The following is a 21561-nucleotide window of genomic DNA, read 5'->3' as shown; positions in this document are numbered from 1 at the left end:
TCCAGATTTTATTTTGTTTAGTAATGTGTAAACAATTATACTAACACCAATTTTGGTTAGTTAGGCGGGCTTGTAGTGTGGTATACCTGTGTTTACTGGAAGTTTTGCTGACAAAACACGGACTCATCATTGCCTGTTTGAAAGCCACAAAATAAATGACAGCCAATCGCTAGCCCATTTCTCAGGGCAATGCATTGAATAAGCATCAACCTGCTAGTTTAAAAAGTTAAAAAAAAAAGCCTGCAGTTAGTCATTGTTATCTGGTACATTTTTTACAGCCATATGTTGACCAGTCAGAGTCCAGTTGCCAATAAATCAACATTGTCCTGTCATACAGTATAAATATTGTTTCCCTTTAAGATGGTAACTTTTTTGAATTGTCCTGATGCGTGCAAAATAAAAAATCTTCAATAAAATTTTTAAAGCAATACTCTGTGGATAGAATGAAGAAAAGGATTTAAGACTGTTGAAGAAGTTGTTTATAAATCTAGGGACTTGAAATTTGAGAATTTCTAATCGACCTGTTCAGAGATATCATTTACCTCTGGAGCAGGTGTGACTTAAACCTAGGCCTCCTGACTCAGACATGGGTACACTACCACTACACCTCAAGTGCCCTCTACTTTAAATTCTATATAGTTTAAGATGAGCAGACTACCATTTTAAAAGGCAGTTCATTTTCTGAGAGTATCCCAGATTGTTTCCTGCAACAGTACATCCTTGGCTCAAAAAGTGACTGTGACCTATTAGATTTGGTAAAGAACCAAGTGTGGTTAATGGTTAGTGAGCATTTATTTAATAATGGCCATGCAATGTAGTGATTGATGAACAGAAACCTGAAACAATTAAGGTTTTAGATTGAAGTGAGTGTGACTTTGACATAGTTTGAGATTATCCACTGTAAACTTAGTAAATCTGTTAATGAGTGCAAATTCAGAAGATCACGAGGTGGTGTTCAAAAATAATTTTGTGATCCAGACTTAATAGAGTCAAAAGAAAATGCACCTATCAGTGCAAAAGGCAGTCCAGATCCTTGGGACAGAGAAATAAAAACAAGAAAAAGGTGACAGTTATCAAAATGGAGTACAAAAGAAATTAGTTAGCAATGTGAAAGTCATCTTTGAAAACGTAGTGGTGATATTTTCAATGATAATGACTGTTGGTATTTACATTTAGAGATAGAATAACATATCACACATCCCAAAAATATATTAAAATTAGGTGGAATTTAATGTCATCCTGTGTGGTGAGTTGGGAGGTGAGGGGACCTTTAATGGGGAAATAGAGTGGGTACCAGGTGACAATGCTGCTGCCTTCCTACCTCTGCCCTGATTAAGTCTGGGGTAGGATTGCTCATATACGACCCTTCACCCTGTCACTACGATGTTTTAACATAACCAGGAATGTGGCAAAACCACAGTCATCAAGCAAAAAGTTAGAGTTAGGATAAAATGGCTTCCACTCTAGGATTTTGAGGGAAGTGGATGCATATATTACAGATTCATTTACTATTATCTTTTGGCTTGAATCTATTCCTGAAGTTAGAAAATTATGTACAGTCTGTTGTTGAACAATGTGAGGGACGAAATGGGGAATTATTAAACAGGTTAGTTCAATATCTGTTGTCACGAAATTATTGTCTGTAAATTAAGGGAAAAGTGACTAATTACCTTGAAAATCCTCTGATTAGGGAGAGACATTAAATTGTTGATTTCCTTCAAGATTGAGCATTCTTAACATCAGTCCTGAAGAATGCAAGGAGAACATTTTGAAAGCTTTTGTTTTTCTGCAAGACTTGAGTTCCTTATGATCAAGCAACCATTTGTTTGTATATGCTTTTGTGCCAAGGAGAGTGTTAGCGTAGTCCATTTATTTGAACTTAGAACTTTTGCTTTTTTCTTCCAGTCTTGCTATAAGTATGGAGCAGCCAGAAAACCAGTGGAAGCTTTATTTTAAACTGTATTGTTTCCTGGATTCGAGCAATATTCCAAAGAATAACTTGGAATTCACTCTTCTGTTTGAACAGGTAAAAGTATAGTGCTGGGATAGTTGTTGGGTAAACCGACTGTTTGGTCAGCTGTGACAATCAGTCAACAATCTTAATTACCAGTTTGTTCTCCTCATCAATTTCTTTCAATATCTGTCTTATTGAGTCATGATTATCTCTGATCCTAGGGGCAACCAAGGTTTTCTATAGGTCAATGTCTATAGCAACAATGATTAACTATACAGCTTTGCACCACATTAAAGGGACTTTTTCCAAGTGCTAAATTGTACTATTTAGATATTTGGGATGATGCAGAAAGTATGAACATGAAACACTGTAAATTGCTGGTATAAAGATCTTAACATCGTAGCAAATATAAGGAAATTACAAATACAAAGGAAGCAGGAAAAAAATGTAAACAAAAGAATTATGAAGGCTAAGACGTGTTATGAATTGACCTTGGCAAATAGGATTAAGGAGAATCCCAAGGCATGTTATACGTATATTAGGAGCAAAGGATGAATAAGGGGAAGGGTAGGTTCACTCAAGGACAAAGGGAATTTATGCATGGAACCAGAGGAAGTGTGTGAGGTTCTTAACGAATACTTTGCATCGGTATTCACCAAGGAGAAGGGCGTGCATGATGGTAAGATTGGGGGGGTGGGGGGAGTAGGTAAGTCCCCATGGATTAATGGGATCTATCCCAGGATACTGAGGAAGGCAAGGGAGGAGATTGCTGGCGCTTTGACAGAGACCTTTATATCATCTTTAGCCAGATGTCCCAGAAACCTGAAGAATAGCCAGTGTTTTTCCTTTTGTTTAAGTAGGAAAACAGATACTCCAGGAAATTATAAGCCAGTGAATCTTGCATCATGGTAGGGGAAATTTTTGGACAAGATTCTTAGGGACAGGATTTACTCATATTTGGAAAGGAATGGACTTTGGGGATAGTCAGTGTGGCTTTATAAAGGGGGCGATCTTATCTCATAAAATTGATTGAGTTGTTTTGAGGAAGAGATGAAGATTATTGATGAGGATGGGGCAGTGGATATTGTTTACATGGATTTGACTAAAGCATTTGACAAGGTCCGTCATTGGTAGGCTGGACCATAAGATTACATCACATGGGATCCATGTTAGTAAATCGGATACAAATTGAATTGGTCATAGAAGATAGAGGGTATTTATTGAGGGATGTTTTCTGACAGGAGATCTGTAACCAGTAGTGTTTTACCAGCATAAGTGCTGTAACCTCTGTTGTTTGTAATTTATTTAATTGATTTAGATGAAAATGTATGTGGTCTGATTAGTCAGTTTGCAGATTACACAAAAATTAGTGGAGTTGTGCACTGTGATATAGTTATAGATCAGTTGGAAAGTTGGGCAGAGAAATGGCGGATGGAGTTTCATCTGGACAAGTGTGAGGTGATGCATTTTGGGAGGTCAAATGCAAGAGGAAAACATACAGTAAATGGCAGGACCCTTAGGAGCATTGATATACAGAGGGATCTTGGGGTGCAAAACCATAGCTCCCTAACAGTACAAATGGATAAGGTGGTAAAGAAGATTTATGACATGCTTGCCTTTGTTGTTCAGGGCATTGAGTATAAAACTTGGCATGTCATGTTGCATCTGTATAAAACCATAGTTAGGCCAGATTTGGAATATTGTGAATGGTTCTGGTCGCCGTACTACGGGTAGGATGTGGAGGCTTTGGACAGGGTGCAAAAGAGGTTTACCAGGATGTTATTTGGTTTGGAGTGTATTAGCTATAAGGAGAGGTTGGACAAACTTTATAAGAACCAAAAGAACTGTGGATGATGTAAACTTCAGGAACAAAAACAAAGTTGCTGGAAAAGCTCAGCAGGTCTGGCAGCATCTGTGGAGGAGAAAACAGAGTTAAAGTTTCGGGTCCAGTGACATTCTGAGGAAGGGTCACCGGACCTGAAATGTTAATTGTTTTCTCCTTCACAGATGCTGCCAGACCTGCTGAACTTTTTCAACAACTTTAAAGGTTGTCCAAGGACAAACCTTAATTGTTTTTGCTGGAACATCAGAGGCTGGGGAGTGGCCTTATTGATGTATGTAAAATTATGAGAGGCATAGATAGGGTAAATAATCGGACACTTTTTTCTTCCCAAAAAATACCAGGGGTACAGGTTTAAGGTGAATGGGGGAATGTGAGATGTGTAAGCTTATTACACGGAGGCTGGTAGGTACCTAAAACATGCTGCCAGGGGAGGTGGTAGAAGCAGATTAGATAGCAACATTTTAGGGACATTTAGACAAACACATGAACAGGCATGGAGTGGATGGGTAGAGACCATGTGCAGGCAGATAGGATTAGTTTAGAATGGCATCATGATCAGCACAGACATCGTGGATTGATGGGCCTGTTCCTATGCTGTACTATTCTATTTTCTGGTACCAATTTTATACATGATTGATTTTGAGAATGAATATGGTGGGTCCCAAGGGGAAAAGGAGCAGTTGAGTATTTTAGAGGCAGGCCTCTCTTGCAAGAGTTAACAAGTAGGCTGTATTGTTCTATGTTCTCTGCCTGCCAGAATCCTAGCATACCTGTCACTTAATCACCCAGTGTGACCATCCACAATGAATGATCATCACTATGTGGGTCCAGCATTTTCCAAGACTGTTTTTGTTCCTTTGATTTAAAGACAAGTGCATTGTATAAGCTTCCTTTTAGACTTCCTATTTGAAATATCAAATGTTTAGTTTTTATTTTGGGCAAAAATGTATTTATTTTATTTCTACATTTATATAGATCATCTGTTGCATTGTCACTGCTGAAATACATGTATACTAATTGTGAAGCTAAATGTAAAATATCAACATTGTTTCCAATTGTTGACAATTGCTGTAAATGAAAATTGTTTATTATTTCATAGGATTATAAAATAGTTACTGCTCAGGAGGCAACCATTTAGCCAGTTATGACTTCGCAAGCACAATTCACCTAGTCCAAAATAAGAGGTAAAATACTGCAGGATCTACAAATCTGAAGTAAACAAGTTTCATTGGAGCCTATAGTTCGGTTGTCTATATGCCCCAACAGAAGCCATAGCTAGTTAATTGGTGGCTGGTTTAATGAGTGTTTTTGTTTTAAAGGTTTGAGTCATTTGTTTTTATGAAGTATAAATAGGTCACACTGAGTGCAGCTTTGGTTCAAGTTGCGAAGGGGAGAAGGAGGTGCCCCTTTGTTTTTCTACCATTTTCAGCTGACTGTTAATTGGCTGTTACTTTAGTGCAGGGCAAGAAGTGAGTAGTGTTTTCTATTTCATTTGTAGTAAACAGTTTTTAAAGTTATGGGTTGGCAGGTCAATTGGACCAAGTAGAAAGCAAATCATGAACTATGTGTAAAGTCATAGATGCACCGTGCATCCCAGACAAACACATTTGCAGGAAGTGTCACCAGCTGCATAAGCTTGAGTTCCAGGTTTTGGAACTTGAACAGTGACTGGAGTCACCGTTAGCATCCGTGAGGAAGAGGACTACATGGATAGCGTGTTAGAGAGCTGGTCACTCCGCAGATTAGAAGTGTACAGACAGCAAAGAATTGGGTGATGATTAGGCAGTCTAAGAGAAGAAGGCAGAATTGTACTTGCTAATCACCATTCTGTTTTGGATAATGGTGAGGCTGATGGTTCCTTAGAAGAGTGCAGGCAGAGTTATCAGTGGCTGCACATTGATGTGTTATGGCTGACCATCCAACTGAGCCCCCTGTTCCCACTCTTGCCCCATACCCTTTGATCCCTTTAACCCTAAGAACTATATCTTTCTCCTTAAAACATTTAATGTTTTTGCCTCAAACACTTTCTGTGGCAGAGAATTCTATAGGCTCCCCATTCTCCAGGTGGATAACATGGTTAAGGCATATAGGACACTTGCCTTTATTTGCTGAGGCTTTGGGTTTGAAAGCATGAAAGTTATGCTGGAACTGTACAAAACATCGGTTGGCCACAGTCGGAGTATTGTGTACAGTTCTAGAGTTAACTTTATAGGAGAGGGTGCAGCGGAGGTTTATCAGGACGTTACCTGAGCTGGAGAGTTTCAGTTATGAAGAGAGATTGGACAGACTGAGATTGTTTTCCTTGGAGCAGAGAAGACTGAGGGGGGATATGATTTAAATCTCAAAAACTATGATGGGCATAGACAAGGTAGACAGGAAGAGGCCTTTCCTCTTGATAGAGGGATCAAGGATCAGGGAACACAGATTTAAGTTAATGGACAGAGGTTTAGAGGAGATGAAAAAGAAAACTTACTACCCGGAGGATGGTGGGAATGTGAAAGTCACTGTCTGTATGGGTTGTTGAGGTAGAAACTTGCATAACATTTAAGGAAGGTGAGGCCACTTTTACAATATGGTGTACGATTCTGGTTGTCCTGCTATGGGAAAGATGACGTTAAGGTTGACAGGGTGCAGAAGAGATTTACAAGGATACTGCCAGGATTGGAGGGTTGGAGCGATAGGGAGAGGCTAAATTGACTGCAGTTATTTTCCCTGGAACTTTGGAGGCTGAGGGGTTACAGAGGTTTATAAACCATGAGGACCATGAATAGGGTGAATAACCAAGTTTTTTTTTCCTTGGGTGGGGGATTCCAAAACTAGAGGACATAGCTATAAGGTGAGAGGGAGAAAATTTGGAAAGGACCTGAGGTGCAACTTTTTAATGCAGAGGGTGGTGTGTGTATGGAATGAGCTGCCAGAGGAAGTGGTGGAGGCTGGTACAATTACAGCATTTAAAAGGCATCTGGATGGGTGCATGAATAAGAAGGGTTTCGAGGGATAGGGCCAAATGGGACTAGGTCAGATTGGGATTTCTCATTTGCACAATGGATTGGTCAGAAGGAATTGTTTTTATGCTCTGTAAATATTTAAATAGTGCACTTGCAATGATAAGACAAACAAAATTATGGGCTGAGTGCTGGAAAATGGGATTAGAATAGTTTGGTGCTTGATTTTGACTAGTATGTACACAGCGGACTGAAGGGTCTTTTTCTGTGCTGTATATCAGTATGACTTGGGTGAAGAAATTTCTACTCTACAGCCTTAATTCTCTAGCCATGGGGAATGCAAGGATAGAGTGGAGGGTAGGTCTGGGTAGAATGATCTTTGGTTGGTATGGACTTGTTAGGCTGAATGTCCTGTTTCCACATTGTAGGGATTCTATCGTGACCCCTGGCTCTGGTCTCCCTGGTCATTGGGAATATCTTTCTTGTATCTACCCTGTTAGAATTTTATGCAGTTTCTATGAGATGCCCCTCATTCTTATAAACTCCAGTGAATATAGTCTCAATTAATCTAGTCTCCCTTATTGTGTTAGTCCTGCCATCCCAGGATTTGGTCTCATAAAATTGGTTAGAGAATCAATCACGTCTATGAGGAAAAACGAAGCATCAAATGAGGCAGAATGAGTTAAGCTCAGAACCAGAAAAGGGGTAGCCACACTACTAGCATCTACTATAGCTCCCAAACAGTGAGAGGGAGTTAAGGGGGCAAATTTGTAGACGTAAGGACAATAGGGCAATAATAGTTGTGAACCTAAACGCCCAAATGTCAGCTGGGATACAAACAGTGAATTCTTGAACCAAATTCAAGGTAATCTTTTTAGTCACATGTGACAGGCCCAGTTGGAGAGAATGAAAACCAAGATTTAGTTCCATGAAATGAGGCTGGGCAGGTAGATGACTATTTTGGAGATTGTGATCATAACTGTTTGATTTAACATCATTATGGAAATGAACAAAGATAGAGCAGGAGTAAACGTCCTGAACTAGGGAGGGCAGTCTTTACAAGATCATCTGGAAAAGGTGGACTGGTTACAGCTACTTGAAAGAAACAACGAGAAATGAGGTATACAAGATAATGAGAGGCATAGATAGAGTTGATAGCCAGAGACTATTTCCCAGAGCAGAAATGGCTAGCACGAGGGGTCATAGTTCTAAGCTGGTTGGAGGAAAGTATAGAGGGGATGTCAGAGGCGGGTTCTTTACACAGAGAGTTGTGAGAGCATGGAATGCGTTGCCAGCAGCAGTTGTGGAAGCAAGGTCATTGGGGTCATTTAAGAGACTGCTGGACATGCATATGGTCACAGAAATTTGAGGGTGCATACATGAGGATCAATGGTAGGCACAACATTGTGGGCTGAAGGCCCTGTTCTGTGCTGTACTGTTCTATGTTCTAAATCAGTGGAAAGCATTTTAAAAAGTGAGATTTGGTCAGTGTAGACGTGTCCCCCCCAAAAAAGGGGTGGTACAGTCAAATCTAGAGTCCTCTGATCATTCAGAAGCATACAGAATAAGATAAAGCAGAAAAATAGAGCTTATGACAATTTAGTAAACTTAGGGAAGTATAGGAAGTGCTGCGGTGAAATGAAAAGTGAAATTAGGAACTCAGAGGATATGAAAAAAAAATTAAGGTAAAATCCAAAGTTGTTTTTATCTGCACTAAGAGGAAGAGGATGACTAAAGAAAGGATTGGGCCGAACAGAGATGGTCACGGTAACTTGTTCGTGGATGCAGAAGATGTGGGCAGAGTTTGAAATGAGTATTTTGTATCTGACTTTATAGATAAGAGTGATGCAGACGTTCTAGATAAAGAGGAGGTCATAGTCATACAGCACAGAAACAGGCTCTTTGGCCCAACTTGTCCATGCCGATCACATTTCCTGAACTGAACTAGTCCCATTAGCCTGTGTTTGGCCCGTGTTAAATGGGGTTTGTCAAGATGTAAAAGAATAATTGTTATAGGGGGTTCTCCTGATAGGGCTTCAGACAGGCGATTCAGCAACTGCGAGTGTGAATGTAGGATAGTATGTTGCTTTCCTGGTCAGGGTTAATGACTTCTCAAAACTTTTGAAACATATTGTTAAAGGGGAAAAAACAAGTAAAAAGTTGTTGTACGCGGTAGGAATGACATAATTAGGGAAAGAGTTAAGTTTTTGCAAAGTGAATATAAAGAGGTTAAATACATTAAAAAACAGCATACCAGAAGTAGTAATTTTCTGGTTAACTTCCATTGCCAAGGTCTGATGAGGTAAAACATAAAAGGATATGGGAGATAAATCAGTGGCCAAAGAAGTGGTGCAATGTGCAGGCATTCAGGTTCTTGGATCAATTAGATCTCTTCTGGGACAGAGAAGAATTGTTCAAAAAGGATGAGTTTGACCTGAACTAGAAAGGGGCCAATATCCTGGCAGAAATAGAGACTTTGCATTTAAGCAGGGCAAACAAACCAAGGGAATATGCAATAAAAGGGAGGATGTTGAGAGAGTAGAGGAAGTGAGAGACCTTGGTGTGGATGTGCACAGATATTTGAAGGTGGCAGGATGGTTAAAGAAGGTGGCAAAGAATAAGGATGCTTTCCTTACTTGAAAACAAGAACAGGGGCGTAATGTGGGAACTGTTCCAGACACTGGTTAGACCACAGCTGGATTTTTATGAACAGTTGGTCACCACCTTACAGGAAGGATATAATAAAGGGAGTCCACAGGTGATTTACAGGAATATTTTGCTTTTCGATCCAGGAATATTGCCAGGTCTTGAAAATTGCAGCTATGAGGAAAATCTTGGAGCGGCTAGAATGATTATCCTTAGAAGGCTGAGGAGTGACTGAGTCGAGGTGAACAAAATAATGTGGGGCTTGAATATTTGTAGACAGAGAAGACCAGTTTGCTTTTGTGAAGAGGTCACTCACCGAAAGGGCACAGATTTAAGGTGTCTTGTAGAAAGATTAAAGAGGACTGGTGTTTTTAACTTGCTGCCTCGTTTGTTGGTTGATATAAAAATCCTTAAGTCATTTCACAGGAGCTGTGTCTGCATCTAAATTACTGGAAAATACAAGGTTAGGACTTGGGGCTGGTAAGTGAGATTAGAATGAAGGGCTAGTTTTTTTTCAGCTGGCACAGACATGATGGCTGAATGGCCTCTTTGCTACTGTGTTGTAAATATTTTATGGCTCCACAAACAGAAAATTGTGGAAATACCCAGCAGATCAGGCTTTTGATCCTGACCTCTGATGCTGATCAACCATAAACTAGTGCTGGAAAGTGGGATTAGAGTCTTTGGCAGTACAGACTCAATGGGCCAAAAGGGCCTGTTCTCATTGTATGATTCAACGATTTCTATTCCCCTACCACCTTCGTAACTCTTAATATAATTGTCAAATTCCCTCTTGAAATCCAAGATTCACTCTGCCTTCATTAGACTCTCAGGCAATGCATTTCAAATCTTACCCATTTGCTGGAGAAAATAAAACATTTCTTTATGTTACCCATACTTCTTTAACCAGTCACTTTATATTGTTATTCTCTGGTTCTGAGGAAAAGTTCCTCCTTGCCTGCTCTGTAAATCTCTGGAACTGTACAAAAATCCTCAATATTGAACTCTTTCTTCCACATTAATAACCCATCCAAAGGTATTGGGACACTTTCCAATTCATTTTTGAATAATACATCACAAAATACTTTTTCATCCTATTTGTCTGAAATGTGCAGCTCATTTGCTGAAAATGTTATAAAATAGCTCCAATGGCTTTAATTGTACATTAGCTCTCATTGTCTGAGAACTTTGCATTACTGTTATGACATTATTAATGAGTCTAGACTAATGAGTCTGAGTAATGCCACGGAACTCTCAAGGTGCTTGTGTACTCTCCAGGAATAAAGCCCCACTTTTGAATCCTCTGGTTATCAAGCAGTTGCACATTGTATTCTAAGAAAAGTGGTTTGTTTGTGACTAGGCCCATGAGATGGTAACCAAAAGCTATTTTCCTGCATCCGAAGAAACTCTTCTGGCCTTAGCTGCCTTGAGACTGCAGTTTACAGTCCGTGATTTCACCACACATGTGCCACTGCCTAAGCTTCAGGAGTTATTTCCTGTGCATGTTCTCAAGGCACGGGTCCAGCAATCTGTGAAAGCTTTACTTTCCACAAATAATAAGGGTCTGAGTCACTTACTGCCAGGAACTCTGGCGAGCAGCCTGTGGGGCAGCACAACCCAGAAACAGAAACTCGAGGAAGAACAACTATTGAAAGTACGGATGAAAGAGGAGGCAGCAGCATTAATGGCCACAATCGTTGAACAATGGAAGCAGCTTCCAGGAATGACCCAACTGGAAGCTATGACAGCATACCTCAGCATAGTGAGGGAATGGTCTGGATATGGAGCTACCCTGTTCGAAGTAGGGGCATTTATGGTAAGTGCATTGGATAATTTATTTTACTTTTTGCATCTGAATTCTTGTGCAGTTTGTGTGGAGAAAAAATATTCCTTGCTAATAATACAATGTAGAGCATCTATCAGCTCCTGTACCATCTAGCCGGTCTGTGATCTGTTTTTGAAGCAGATCTCACTTTTTCTGGTAATTCTGTCCCTTATTCTTTGTGACCTGTTGTAGATAGCCGGAAACAAAACCTCAAATTTAGAATTTTTGACATATCACAATTCTGATATCAGCCAGTATTTTCTCTCCCAGTGAAGAGAGGAACTGAAAAAATGAATATCAGATTTTCAATCAGGAGCAGGAGATGAGTGCTTGCAGAAGGTTGGCTCTATTACTATCAACTCCTGATCTCTCTCAAACCTTCCTCAATCCTTAAGTATTGATCTTTTCAGCCCAATTAGATTATATGAGAACAAGTTCTGATGTTATTGTTTGACTTGGCTGAACTAGTCTGATCGGATGATCCAGTTTAAAGCCCCCATTGTTAATCCGAACCTCTCATCACAACTGGCTCCAAGTAACTCCAGCTTTAAACTTATCCTCTCAGATTTGAAGGCAGTTTAACATTTCAGTCATCCATTGTAACAGTTCTCAGATTCAGTTGTATATGCAAACAGATGTGGTTACTGGTTCAGAGCTATATAGATATAAATAATTTATGTTTACATTCTATATTATCCCCAAGCCATCTTTGAGACAAAACTTCTATTTCAAACTTAATTTTAATTACAGAGAATAGAAAGCTGCTGTGAGCTAAGTGGTGCCGTCATCCGGTGAATGAATAGAGACAAAAAAACTCTTAACAATTCATCAAAACACTTCTTTATTCATTAATGGGATTATTAATGACTTGGACGAGGGAATTGAAGGATGGGTCAGCAAGTTTGCAGACGACACAAAGGTCGGAGGTGTCGTTGACAGTGTAGAGGGCTGTTGTAGGCTGCAGCGGGACATTGACAGGATGCAGAGATGGGCTGAGAGGTGGCAGATGGAGTTCAACCTGGATAAATGCGAGGTGATGCATTTTGGAAGGTCGAATTTGAAAGCTGAGTACAGGATTAAGGATAGGATTCTTGGCAGCGTGGAGGAACAGAGGGATCTTGGTGTGCAGATACATAGATCCCTTAAAATGGCCACCCAAGTGGACAGGGTTGTTAAGAAAGCATATGGTGTTTTGGCTTTCATTAACAGGGGGATTGAGTTTAAGAGTCGTGAGATCTTGTTGCAGCTCTATAAAACTTTGGTTAGACCGCACTTGGAATACTGCATCCAGTTCTGGGCGCCCTATTATAGGAAAGATGTGGATGCTTTGGAGAGGGTTCAGAGGAGGTTTACCAGGATGCTGCCTGGACTGGAGGGCTTATCTTATGAAGAGAGGTTGACTGAGCTCGGTCTCTTTTCATTGGAGAAAAGGAGGAGGAGAGGGGACCTAATTGAGGTATACAAGATAATGAGAGGCATAGATAGAGTTGATAGCCAGAGACTATTTCCCAGGGCAGAAATGGCTAGCACGAGGGGTCATAGTTTTAAGCTGGTTGGTGGAAAGTATAGAGGGGATGTCAGAGGCAGGTTCTTTACGCAGAGAGTTGTGAGAGCATGGAATGCGTTGCCAGCAGCAGTTGTGGAAGCAAGGTCATTGGGGTCATTTAAGAGACTGCTGGACATGTATATGGTCACAGAAATTTGAGGGTGCATACATGAGGATCAATGGTCGGCACAACATTGTGGGCTGAAGGGCCTGTTCTGTGCTGTACTGTTCTATGTTCTATGAGGGCATCACTGGCTAGGCAGCACTTATTGCCCAGATAATAAAATGTGAGGCTGGATGAACACAGCAGGCCAAGCAGCATCTCAGGAGCACAAAAGCTGACGTTTCGGGCCTAGACCCTTCATCAGAGAGGGGGATGGGGAGAGGGAACTGGAATAAATAGGGAGAGGCGGACCGAAGATGGAGAGTAAAGAAGATAGGTGGAGAGAGTATAGGTGGGGAGGTAGGGAGGGGATAGGTCAAGGAGGTGGGATGAGGTTAGTAGGTAGATGGGGGTGCGGCTTGGGGTGGGAGGAAGGGATGGGTGAGAGGAAGAACCGGTTAGGGAGGCAGAGACAGGTTGGACTGGTTTTGGGATGCAGTGGGTGGGGCGGGAAGAGCTGGGCTGGTTGTGTGGTGCAGTGGGGGGAGGGGACGAACTGGGCTGGTTTAGGGATGCAGTAGGGGAAGGAGAGATTTTGAAACCATTTCCAGTCGCAAACCATTTCCACTCCCCCTCCCATTCTCTAGATGACATGCCCATCATGGGCCTCCTGCACTGCCACAATGATGCCACCCGAAGGCTGCAGGAACAGCAACTCATATTCCGCCTGGGAACCCTGCAGCCTAATGGTATCAATGTGGACTTCACCGGTTTCAAAATCTCCCCTTCCCCTACTGCATCCCTAAACCAGCCCAGTTCGTCCCCTCCCCCCACTGCACCACACAACCAGCCCAGCTCTTCCCCCCCCCCCACCCACTGCATCCCAAAACCAGTCCAACCTGTCTCTGCCTCCCTAAACGGTTCTTCCTCTCACCCATCCCTTCCTCCCACCCCAAGCCGCACCCCCATCCACCTACGAACCTCATCCCACCTCCTTGACCTGTCCGTCTTCCCTGGACTGACCTATCCCCTCCCCACCTATCTTCTTTACTCTCCATCTTTGGTCCGCCTCCCCTTCTCTCCCTATTTATTCCAGTTCCCTCTCCCCATCCCCCTCTCTGATGAAGGGTCTAGGCCCGAAACGTCAGCTTTTGTGCTCCTGAGATGCTGCTTGGCCTGCTGTGTTCATCCAGCCTCACATTTTATTATCTTGGAATTCTCCAGCATCTGCAGTTCCCATTATCTCTCAGCACTTATTGCCCATCCGTAATTGCCCAGAGGGCAGTTCAGAGTCAACCACATTGCTGTAGGTCTGGAGTCACATGTTGGCCAGACCAGTGAAGATGGCAGTTTCCTTCTCTAAAGAACATTAGTGAAGCAGAGATAGCAGTAACTGCAGATGCTGGAGAATCTGATAACAAGATATAGAGCTGGATGAACACAGCAGGCCGAGCAGGAAAGCTGACATTTTGGGCCTAGACCCTTCTTCAGAAAAATGAACCAGATGGGTTTTTCCAGTAGTTGACAATAAATTTATGATGTCTTTAGATTCTTAATTCCAGATATTTTTATTGACTTCAAATTCCACCATCTGCTGTAGTGGTATTCGAATCAGAGTCCTCAGAACAGTTATCTGGGTGTCTAGATTAACAGTCCAGTAATAATACCACTAGGTCATCACCTTGCCATCCATATTTATATTTAATATTTTTACACACTCAGGCTGAGGATGTTATTAGTATACAACCTATGGAAAAAAAGTTAATGGCCATAGTTGTAATTCACATCCCTGGAAGGATATTCTTAGTGTCCATCCTCCTCTCAAAATATCAAAAATTAAGTTTCTTATTAATAACCATCTTTCCCATTCTATTGATTTCAATATATTTGCTCAAATTGGTGAAAGTTTGGTGATATCAGTGCAGGAACTACACTTATTTTATACTTGTGCACTGTAATTATAAGGTCATTTTGCCTTGAGGTCTGTGTAGGTTTCTTTGTATGTGTCTCATGTGGTGGTCCTCTTCACTCCCTGTACCCCCATACACTCTCCTACCCAATCCGTTCTCCTGCATATTTCCCATACCCCCTCACGTCCCACCAAATCTAATCCTACTGTCTCCTTTCTCAATGTATAATGCCCATTCAGTCACTTCCTATACATTTCAATACTGTACAGTATCATAGTGATTATGTTACTGAATTAGTAATCTAGAGGGCAGGATTAATTCTGCCGTTAAATCTGGGAATTTAAATTTACTTAATTAAATTGTGATCTTTATACAACACATTCTGGTCTCTGTTACGGGGATCACTGAACGATTAGACTGTCATCTGCGAACCAGATGAGTTTACAACAATGGGGAAAGAAATCTGCCGTCCTAATTGGTATGCTACACGTCAATGTGATAAACCCCTAACTGCCGTTTACAAAGCTGACTGCACTCAAGATGTGGCTTGCCATGTCCCAACCAATATACTTGGCCAATAAATGCTATTTGCTCACTGCCTTGAAATGAATAAAACCAAGTCAGTTGTTTACTCCATTCCGCTGTCATTTTCTACCTTGTCTAATTCAATTCCCATACTTCTATTTTGTATCCTTTAATAGAATGCTCAGTCTAATTCCTCTCCAACTCATACTCCACACCCTTTAAAGATACCAACTTATTATAATTGCATTCCTCAATTCCCAAGTCTAAACCATTCTTATAAAAATAAGACCTGATTCAACTGAAGGCACAGTGAAACACCAGTCACCACACCCTTTCTGTCCAGTAATGGTCCTTTTTTTATCTCAACATTTTGACTTCTGCCCTTTTCACTCTCCATGTGACAACCATATGAAATACATTAAATGAATTACGTAAAACATGTTCTTTATCTACATTCTTTGATGTTAGATTTTTGGTCAAGGGAAACTGCCTTTTAGACATCTATGCTAACTAGCCCAGATTAATTTATTTCTCCAATTGCTAAGTAATTTTATTCTGTTTTATTGACCATAATTGGTATACAGGAATGAAGTCCAACTAGTAAATAATTGCATGGGGATGCTGAATTATGTATTGCTGTTCGGGTCTGTATAAAAGTCAGTAATGCTGATGGGCTTAGTAACTGTTCCTAGTCATGACTGTACCTGGTATATTAATTCTACCAGTAACTCAGACCAGTGATATGGTCAGTCTGTTAAAATTTAAACACTATAGAAAGAGCTAAACAAAAAAATCTACTTAGTGAGACATGTTGACTTTCATAATGATAATGAAAATCACCTTAAGACATACTAGCTTCTATTTTATAACCTCTTTCCAATGCAGCTAACTTAAGTCTTCATTTGTATACAATCGAATGTTTCCTCACCTCTGAATCTCTCAGAACGTTCAAGCTTCTCTGGGATGCACTGGCCTATGTCCCTGGACTGGAGAAGTAACAGCAGCCAGTTTTTGCTGTTGAATGCTGTCAGACTTATCTGATACCCTCTTACAGTTGAATAGCCTACGTCCTACCGTCTCAACCTCCTTAGCTATCACTGCTGAAACTCTTATTCATGTTTCAGTTATCTCCCATTTAAACGATTCCAGTGTTTTTTCTGGCCAACTCTCAATATGCAGTCACTCTAAACTTGAGCTCATCCAAATTTCTGCTGGCCATGTCATAACTCGGACAAACTCCAATTCATCTGCCACACCTGTGTTCACTGTTGGTTACTGGTTGAACAATATCCTCATTTAAAATTTGTTTGAAATTCTCAGTGGTCTTCCCATTTGCTTCACGTTTCTAAGAACCAAGATCTTGTAATTCTAGATTGCTGAACACTCATATTTCCTTCACCCTACCATTGGTAACCTTGCCTTAGGTTGTCTAGATGTTGCATTCCCAGAATTTCCATCATAATTCTCTCCATCTCCTTCAGGACCTTCCTGAAAATCTGCCTTTTAAGTTTGATCATCTACCTTCATGTATTCTTCTTTGGAGATATGAAATATTATCTGATTACTCTACTTTGAAGTGTGCTAGAATGGTTAAAGTTGCTATATCACTGTAAAATGTTGTTAATAATGAATCATTGCATCATTTATAAAATCCAGTCATAAAAATATGCACAGAAAATGGAGGTGAAGGCAACTGAGAGTTCATTAAGTATGAGTGAAATTTTTGCCTTGTGTGATATATTTAGTCTTAAGTGAATATTCATTCATACAAGCATTTGAACTCAAGTAGAACCAGGCCAAATGACTGTTTTAAGAGTAGATAAAGTCTGCATTTGAATGCCTTACAGAATTCGGCAGTGAGTGTGGCTCAGACGCTGTGGCTGGCAGTAGGAGCAAAAGGTCTTGCTCTCTACAAACAAGGAGATGTGGAGTCTATGGACAGTTTTGATTATCAGCAGATTTCATCATTTGAAGTGACAGACAGGAACACCTTCAAAATTTCTCTGAGGAGAAAGGACTTGTTATTTGAGTCCTGCAAGGTATGGAATAGTATACTGTATTCTTGATCTTGCTGATCCACTCAATCACAAGCTCCCAGTCCCTGTTAAAACTCTTGCTGTCACTCTGGTAATTCCTCCACTTCAACCCTCATCTTCATTCCTGTGAGCCATTTATAGTCAGGGGGAAAAGCAGCTAGAGTTTCTCACCTGAAAGTCATGAGGGTCAGACTTGACTGATAGCCTGTCTCCACATCTGCCTTCGCCCATTTGCTGCTAAAACCCTCATTCGTGTTTTTGTTACTTCTAGACTAGCTGACTCTTACCTTGCAGTTTCTGCAGACTTGAGTTCATCCATATTTCTGGGTAGATTGTATAATCACCTTTAGGTCCTGCTCTCATCTCTTTCAGCATCAAATCCAGCCCCCAGCTTTCTTTGTGTACAGCAGCTTGATAACAAACTATGACAACTACATGAACGAACACACACCTTGTCTCCTCCATCTTTCTACTGCATGTGATGTTCTATAAGCATGTGGGCCTCATGCATTTCTTCATTGAGATGTCAGAACAATAATGGGATAGGAGGTGGCCGTTTGGCCCATTGACTCCATGCCTGCTGACTGCAGAGCAATCTGGTCAGTCCCATTCCTCTAGTCTCCCTGTAATCCTCAGTTTATTTCCTTCAGGTATTGATTATGTTTGAAATAGTTATTCTCATTTTCACCACCATTGTGGACAGCGAATTCCAAGTTATTACCACTCACTTCCCTGCATTTCTCACTCAAAAGCTGAAATTACTGCCTCCTCATCCATTTGCTATATCAGTGGTAACACTTGTCCCGCATCCATCTGTCATCATCATGTACACCTCGATCAAATCTCCTTTGCTCCAAGGTAAGCAGCTGCAATTTCTCCAACCTAACCTTCCACCTAAATCCATCATCCCTGGAATCATTCCGGTTAGTCTCCTCCGCAATCTCTTGAGAACCTTTACCTTTTTACAGAAGTGTTGTGAGCAGAATTGGACACAATGCTCTAGTTGTGGCATAGCCAGAGCTTTACAAAAGGTACAGTATTTCCTCCTTGCTTTGGTACTCAAATCTCTACTTATGAAGCCCAAGATCTGTCATAACCATGCGACTCAGGCCTCTCTAATCTTGCATTATAGTTAAAATTGTGCCATTGAGTGTTTTGACTCCCTATTGCTCCTGTCAAAATGTACCACCACAGATGTCTCAGAATTTAGTTCTATCTGCCACATGCCTATCCGTTTTGCTGACCTGCATAGTGACACTGGTGTAGATTTAGAACAATTTCTGTCACTGCAGACTCAATGGGTTGAAGGGGCTTTTCTGTACTTAATATTTTGTATCATAAATTAGTTTACCGTCTTAGTTCCCCATTTATAATGGATCTACACTTGTTTTCATTAATCCTTTCTCTTCTTTTCACCTGTAGAAGCTTTTATAACATGTTTATATGTTCCACACAAGCTTATTCTCATAATCTACCTTCCTCTCCCATTGAAATCTAAACTGTTCCTAATCCTCCGGTCTGCAGGTCTTTTTGGCAACTTGTATGCACTTGTATGCTCCTTCCTTCGATCGAGATGGTGGTGGTCAAGCCACCTTTACCGTTTGTTCTGAATTTTCCACAATCAATGCTCCTGTGTCATAGCAACACCACTTAACTCCTGAATACTTCCATTCAGTATAACCTGCCTCAGCATTTCCTATGGACCCTTCATGTTGAGACATGGTGCTAAAAGTGACATATAAAAACATTTTTAAAACATGATTTAGTTAGAATAAAACTCTCTAAAACATGTAAGCTAATACTCGAACAAGTACAGGAATGCAGAGGCGATTCTCGGTTGCATCTCACATTCAAAAAACCAAACTGTGTATCAGACTCTTGAGCACATTTTGTGTTACCAGGAAACTCCACCTTGAATTTACTGACACTTTCTACTCCTGTCTCCCTGCTTAGATTAATCGAGATAATTAATGTACACAGGAAGATGATTAAATCTGAATTCCCCATTCACCTATCCTCTTCTAAATTTGATTAGTGTCTCTCTCGCTTGCGCGCGCGCGCGCACACACACACACACACACACACAGTCCCCCCCGCCACTGTACTATGTATCATTAAACAATCTCCCTTACTGAGTTACATTATGCATTTTGATACACAACATATTTCCCTGAAACTTGGCTGGCTGATGTGAAGAAATGGTTTCTGATTGCTTTTCTGATTTTTTTTTTAATTCTTAGGTCCAAGAGATTGTTCAGTTGATTAAAATTTACAGCGCTAATCACTTCAAAACACAGGCTCGATCTGATCATCGAAGTAGAGCAATCATAACAGGTAGCCTGACCAACAGTCACCATTGTAACCTGTACAGCGATTCCAGCACAGAAGAAACATAGCAGAGCACCGAGGGAGAGATACTGGTGAAACATTTCACTTTCCTTATTACTACAGCATTATTAGGCCTTAGCACACCATACATGGATAGCAAGCCTCATCTTAACTTAGTCTTTCATTCTTGCCAATGATCTTTGTACAAGTTCTTGCAGCAAGAAGTTGGGCCCTCTTTGGGCTTTTTACACTGGTTGGTATAGCTTCACTTAAAAAAAACTTGACAGTATAAACCACATGAGTAACAGGAGTTTCTCAGTCAGAAGGTTGAGGTATCAGAAACTCGGCCTGTTGAATTATCCTGACAGCAGTAAGTGGAGTGAAGGAATTCTGTGCACTTCTCAGACAAAGGCCTTAAAAGCCTTGGGCTGCGATAGAACAAAATGCATATGCTTTTGTATTAATTTATATAAAATTGTGAAGGATTCCAGTGAAATGTTCCCCTTGTACTTATCCCATGTAGTTTGTTAATTTCAGGATTATCAACAAGAGTTGTATTTGCTGCAAGGACCCCCAATTCCAAATCCTCCTCGTGATTACAGTGGATGAAAATTTAATTGCTTTGGCACTGATTATGTACCAGGTGATAGATAGCTAGAGAAAACCAAGCAGGGATTAGAATGCTTAAAATTCAGACAGTGTATGGATACCACATTGCGGTGAAATTGTAACTGTCAGATTTTAATATTCCACCTAGAAATCATGAAACATTGAAAATTAATTGTCTTTCTGCTTTTAAAACACTACCCATCCCAACTTAAGAATCATAACTCCATGAACTTGCTGCTTTCCTTTCAAACAGGTTGCAACTCTATTAATGTAAACCCAAAGAGCTCAAGGACTGCTGATAACAGAAGAAAACAAATGATCTACTGAGCATTTGTTGTTTTTATGTCAAATTTCCAGCATTCATAGTATTCTGGTCTTCTGTCGATAGCATATGAAGTACCCTGTCTGGAAACATTTGGTTACCGTGCAGTTCTACTGCTCAACACAGACAGAGTTTAAGCGATGTACAGGAAATAGTGTGTACCAAATCCTCAAGAATCAGGAGGAAATTTATTGTATCAACTTGTATAATTCTGAAGCTGCAATGAAACAGCATCAACTAAAATTTATCGAACTCATTGTTTAAAGCTGCTGGCAGCTTTGGTTTTACACAGGAACTTCCAAATTGAATCTTAAACTCACTATGCAATGAAAATGATTTTTTTATTTAACTGTATATTGCATGTTCCCTCTTTACTGAAATGTACTGCACTATATTGTATAGATGACTTTGTGCAATATGTAAAAAAAACTATCAGAATTAAAACAACTTATTTTAGTACTAGAAAATGGGCTGTATTAGATTTACTAATTTAACTGTATGCAGTTAAATTAAGTCTCTAAGTTATACTCCAAAGCAGAAAACAATAGATGTGTTAGTTTAATATGTGCCACAGGAAAATTGCAAAAATATAAGTTATAGCCTGATTGCATTAAGATTTTCTAACCGGAGATAAAAGGCTGACTGGTACGGGTGGGAATGAAGAATGGAGACTACATTACATGTGTAATCTAAAGATGGACAAAAAATACTGAACTTGAGGGCAAGTGAGAATTATTGCCTTTGCCATCAAGGAGCCAGAGTAATAGGAGGGGGGCTCACAGGTTGGCTGGAGTCATACCTGAGAGAATGGTTGTAATTTGCTGGAGGTCAATCATCACAAGCACACAAAGTTGTTCCTCAGTAAAGTTGCAAGACCAACTACCTTTAGCCACTTTATCAGTGATCTTACCTCCATTATAATGTTGGAAGTGGGGCTGTTCATGGATTGCACAATATTCAGAACCCTTC

General features: G+C 40.4%; 1 protein-coding gene across 2 annotated transcripts in view; it reads left to right on the top strand.

Moving 5' to 3' along the window:
• The window catches only part of plekhh3 (pleckstrin homology, MyTH4 and FERM domain containing H3), a 52649-nt gene extending 31631 nt beyond the window's left edge, over window positions 1-21018 (top strand). For both annotated transcript variants that reach the window (XM_048560643.1, XM_048560642.1), the window contains exons 10-13: window positions 1906-2026; window positions 10749-11204; window positions 17145-17336; window positions 19574-21018. In XM_048560643.1, coding sequence (XP_048416600.1) covers window positions 1906-2026; window positions 10749-11204; window positions 17145-17336; window positions 19574-19729 — 925 coding nt within the window. In that variant the 3' untranslated portion in view covers window positions 19730-21018. The remainder of the gene's footprint in view (window positions 1-1905; window positions 2027-10748; window positions 11205-17144; window positions 17337-19573) is intronic.
• Window positions 21019-21561: the final 543 nt, after the last annotated feature.

This window comes from Stegostoma tigrinum, chromosome 31 (genome assembly GCF_030684315.1).
Source record: "Stegostoma tigrinum isolate sSteTig4 chromosome 31, sSteTig4.hap1, whole genome shotgun sequence".
In the NCBI taxonomy this organism is placed as follows: Eukaryota; Metazoa; Chordata; class Chondrichthyes; order Orectolobiformes; family Stegostomatidae; genus Stegostoma; species Stegostoma tigrinum.
This window is presented reverse-complemented; position numbering and strand designations above follow the sequence as displayed.